At 40.3% G+C, this 4,630-nt stretch overlaps 1 protein-coding gene across 1 annotated transcript in view; it reads right to left on the reverse strand.

Annotated features, from left to right (window-relative positions):
• Positions 1–205: 205 nt before the first annotated feature.
• LOC119580468 (putative sodium-coupled neutral amino acid transporter 7) overlaps positions 206–4,630 on the reverse strand; it is a 9,123-nt gene continuing 4,698 nt past the window's right edge. Inside the window, exons 5-11 of the mRNA XM_037928618.1 lie at positions 3,842–3,974; positions 3,290–3,401; positions 2,866–2,970; positions 2,158–2,354; positions 1,708–1,789; positions 1,063–1,180; positions 206–494 (exon numbers count right to left, since the gene is read on the reverse strand). Of these exons, the coding sequence (XP_037784546.1) occupies positions 298–494; positions 1,063–1,180; positions 1,708–1,789; positions 2,158–2,354; positions 2,866–2,970; positions 3,290–3,401; positions 3,842–3,974 (944 nt within the window). The 3' untranslated portion in view covers positions 206–297. The remainder of the gene's footprint in view (positions 495–1,062; positions 1,181–1,707; positions 1,790–2,157; positions 2,355–2,865; positions 2,971–3,289; positions 3,402–3,841; positions 3,975–4,630) is intronic.

Raw genomic sequence — 4,630 nt, forward strand, 5'->3', positions numbered from 1 at the left:
CACACAAGCAACCACAAACGCCATTCACCACAGTTTTCGCTATACCATACATCACCCTCTCACTATACCATACCCCAACCCTCTCGCTACACCATACCCCACCCCCTCACTAAACCACACCACACCCCTTCACTATACCATATCTCACTATACCGGACTCTACCCTCTTACTATACCCTACCCAACCCTCTCACTAGACCCTACCCAACCCTCTAACTATACCCTACCCAACCTTCTCACTATACTATACCACACCCTCTCACTATACCTCACCCCTAGCCTGTCACAATACCATCACTATACCCCACAAGCCGACACAGGGACTTCCGGACTAACGAGACCCTCCACACCCAAAGATAGCGCAAGACCGAAGGCAAATCCTCCAACAGTGAGGTATAGTGACCCGGCCAACACCATGCCTCGCTTTTTCCAAGTGTCAAAGGCGACTTTGCGACTCGGCACGAATTCGTCCGCGACTTGTAAGACGCACATACCTGAAAAAAAGGTTGAAAAGTGAGTCGTTTGAGAAGGTGGTTACTTAAGGAATTGGAGAATTAATTGGTTGGTTGACTGCCTGTTTAACAGATTGATTAATTGATTAATTGATAGAGAGGCAGATAGATAGAGAGGCAGATAGATAGAAGGGCAGATAGAGAGGCAGATATATAGAGAGGTAGATAGATATAGAGGTAGATAGATAGAGAGGTAGATAGATAGAGGTAGATAGAGAGATAGATAGACAGACATATAGATAGATGGACAAATAAATAGATAGATAGGTGGAGACAGCCAGATAGCTAACAGATAGATAGAGAGATAGAAATATATATAAACATACACACATATATGTAGATATTTAATTTCTGTCTGCATAGGCTAATCAACATCATGACAAGGCAATGAATCTAACAAAGACCATTTATAAACAAAGCCAGTTGCTATGAAAAACTATCTACCTCTCTGTTTATATGCATACACATAATTCCAAATACACGAGTATATACCTACCCATCTCTCTACCTACCCATACCTATCTACCCACCAGGAAAGCAGGAAACTCACCCGGAAAGACGAAGATAAACAAGGCAGCCAGACTCCCGAGGATTTTCATAACGATCCCGATGTTAGGGAGGAAGACAGCGAACAGGACGGTGAGACCCCACAACGCTATCGCTATCAGCTGTTGGTGAATGAATGGGCAGGATGAATGAATGGGCGGGGAGTAGAGTAGTAGAGTAAAGTGGTCGATGGTAGGGGGTGGGGGTGGTAGGGAGAGGAATGGTGGGATGTTAGAAGTGAAGATGTGATGAGGGTAAGGAGGAGGGTGAGGAGGAAGAGGAGAGTGAGGAGGAGGAGGAGGAAGGTGAGGGTGTGGGTGAGGGTGAGGGTAAAGGTGATGATGATGATCATCATGATCATCATGAGGAGGAGGACGACGAGGAAGAGGAGGAGGATAATGAAGATAATGACAATAATAATATTAATAATGACAATAATAATATTAATAATATCAATAATAATAATGACAATACCAAAAATAATCCACAACAGCAAAAACAACATCAGAACACTACTTATCTCCACATAGATTTAACCAATACGTTAATCCCACTTTCTCTCCGCTTTCTAAAGCCAGATTTTTTTAAACGAATAGATAAATAAATAAATAAGGAAAAAAAGCGTGAACTCGGAAATCAGATTCATTACCTTCCTCCTCGTCGGCTCCCCCTTCTCGGCAGCCGATTCCGGGAGTGATCGTACTCGCAGATACATGTCGTTCACAGCCTCCCTGGCGAGGCAACGAATCATGAGAAACACCAGGCATTATAAGGGATTGTGAGGGGAAGAAAGGGATCATAAGGATTGTAAGGCATAAGGGATTGTAAGGAAAAGAAAGGAATCATGAAGAAAACGAGGCATTATAAGGGATTATAAGGCAAAGAAAGAGATCATGAGGAATACGAGGAATTATAAAGGGATTAGAAGGGAAAGAAAGAGATCGTGTGGAATATAAGGTATAAGGGATTATAAGGGAAAGCAAGGGATCAGGAGGAATACGAGGCAGAATGGACATAGGTAAAAGAAGATCGTAAGGATTATGATAGAATTATAAGATTATACATAATTCATAAATTATAGTGAATTACAAAACCTCACCTCATACAGAAGAGCAAGATCGGGTAGGTCGTCCACGACTTGACCGCCAGGAGCACCACAGCCACAAGGACCTGAGGGCGTCTTGCTTCGTAGGACAGGAGAACGTCCGTGTTGACCAGAGACCCGAAGGTGAGGTAACCGTAGTTAGCCGAGACGGTGTACACTAACAGGCACACGGCGATGGCTACTGTGCAGGCCTGTGGGGGAAGGGGGTTGTGTGTAGCGCTTTTGCGGGGGTGGTGTTAAGGTGCACTGTGGGTATCGTATAGTATTATATACCTATATATACTTATAGATATTTTCATATTTTTTACTTATACTTATATATACTTATAGATATTTTCATATTTTTTACTTACACTATATATACTTATAGATATTTTCATATTTTTTTTACTTATACTACTTATAAATACACTTCTACTTATACCTGTATTTTCATTTCTTAACCCTCACCCTCACCCTTATACCTATACTATGTATACCCTATACTTACATCCAGACATTACTTTCTTATCCTCATCCTCATCCTTACACTACTAATAAACTCACACATCTACATAAACCTATACCTATTTCCATCTTCATTTATCATCTAATTTACATATATATGATAAAAATAACCTGTGTCGTACCTTCCACGTAGCTTTGGCATGACTCTTTATCATCTAATTTACATATATACGATCAAAATAACATGTATCGTACCTTCCACGTCGACTTAGCTTGACTCTGCTTCACACACGAGTATATTGGCACGCTGCTGATGTGGCACTGGTAACCGAAGCAGATGGTTGGCAGGACGTTGAACATCTGCAATAAGGTGGGGGTGATGGGGAGGCTAAGAATGGTGATTTTAGGAATGGTGGGGAGGCTAAGAATGGTGATTTTAGGAATGGTGGGGAGGCTAAGAATTTTAGGAATGGTGGGGAGGCTAAGAATTTTAGGAATGGTGGGGAGGCAATAATGATAATAGTAATGATGATGATAACAATAATGATAATGATAATAATAACAATAATAATAACAATAACAATAACAATAACAATAACAATAACAATAACAATAACAAAAGCAACAATAATAATAAAAACACAGGTGATGAACTAACGAAATAAAAGGCATAACATACCTGAACCCAGTCTGCATCATATATCTCAAGCGGCCGTCTCGCATACCCTCCAGTATAGTATTCTTCTGTTATTATTACTGTTACGTAGAATATGGTCAGGACTCCGGCGTAACTGAGGGGGAGGGAGGGGGGAATAAGAGGATAAAATAGGTAATTAGAGATAGATAAAAAAAAAATAAGTAAACGTGTAGATATATAGGTAAAAGAAAGGTATTGAGATAATATCACGATTGATTATAACACTGTCGTTAACTGTATATATTACACATCACCATTCACCATCATCAACACCACCCCACTCACCAACACTCCTCACGCTCACGGCCAACATTCACCAACACACATCACTCTCATCACCAACACTCATCACTCTCTCTCCACCAACACATATCACCATTCACCACTCACCTCACACACTCATCACCACACTCACCCCAATCACCAGCACTCATTACCTTCACCAACACCATTCATCACCAATCACCACCCTCACCAACACCCACCCAAATTACCACCACTCAACACCAACACCACCAACACCCAACACCTTACCTCAGGAACCTCAGTGCATCCATCCTCTTCAAACAGGACGGGAAAATGAGCATTATGGCGGAGGCCGTAAGTGTGAATTTTCTGTTCATGAACCAAATTGCACAGAAATCACTCCCGGCGAAGGAGGCGAAGGCTGGGGGGGAGGAGGGGGGAGGGGGGGAGAGAGAGTTGTAGATTAGAAAATATTGTGGTGCGGTTATGATGTGGTTATGGAGAGAGAGAGAGAGAGAGAGAGAGAGAGAGAGAGAGAGAGAGAGAGAGAGAGAGAGAGAGAGAGAGAGAGAGAGAGAGAGAGAAGAGAGAGAGAGAGAGAGAGAGAGAGAGAGAGAGAGAGAGAGAGAGAGAGAGAGAGAGAGAGAGAGAGAAGACAGAGAGAGAGAGAGAGAGAGAGAGAGAGAGAGTTGTAATATTAGCATAAAATATGTGAATTCATAATCATGTCTGGTGATGATGGCGATATTAGAAAGGATGATAGTGATAGTGATATAGAGATAAGGTGATGATGAAAACAGTAATATTGATAATGATGATAATAGTAATGATAATAACAATATTAACAATGATGATAAAACAATAAAAGCGATAATAGCATTAATAGTAATAATAGTAATACTACTAATAATAATATCAATAAGAAGAAGAAGAAGAAGAAGAAAAGAAGATAGTAATAGAAAATAGATAATGATAATAGATAATAATAATAAATAATAACAATGATAATAATAACAATGATAGTAATAACAATGATAATAATAACAACAAACATTATCTTGATGATATTAACAGTAA

Source organism: Penaeus monodon, chromosome 13 (assembly GCF_015228065.2).
Source record: "Penaeus monodon isolate SGIC_2016 chromosome 13, NSTDA_Pmon_1, whole genome shotgun sequence".
NCBI lineage: Eukaryota > Metazoa > Arthropoda > Malacostraca > Decapoda > Penaeidae > Penaeus > Penaeus monodon.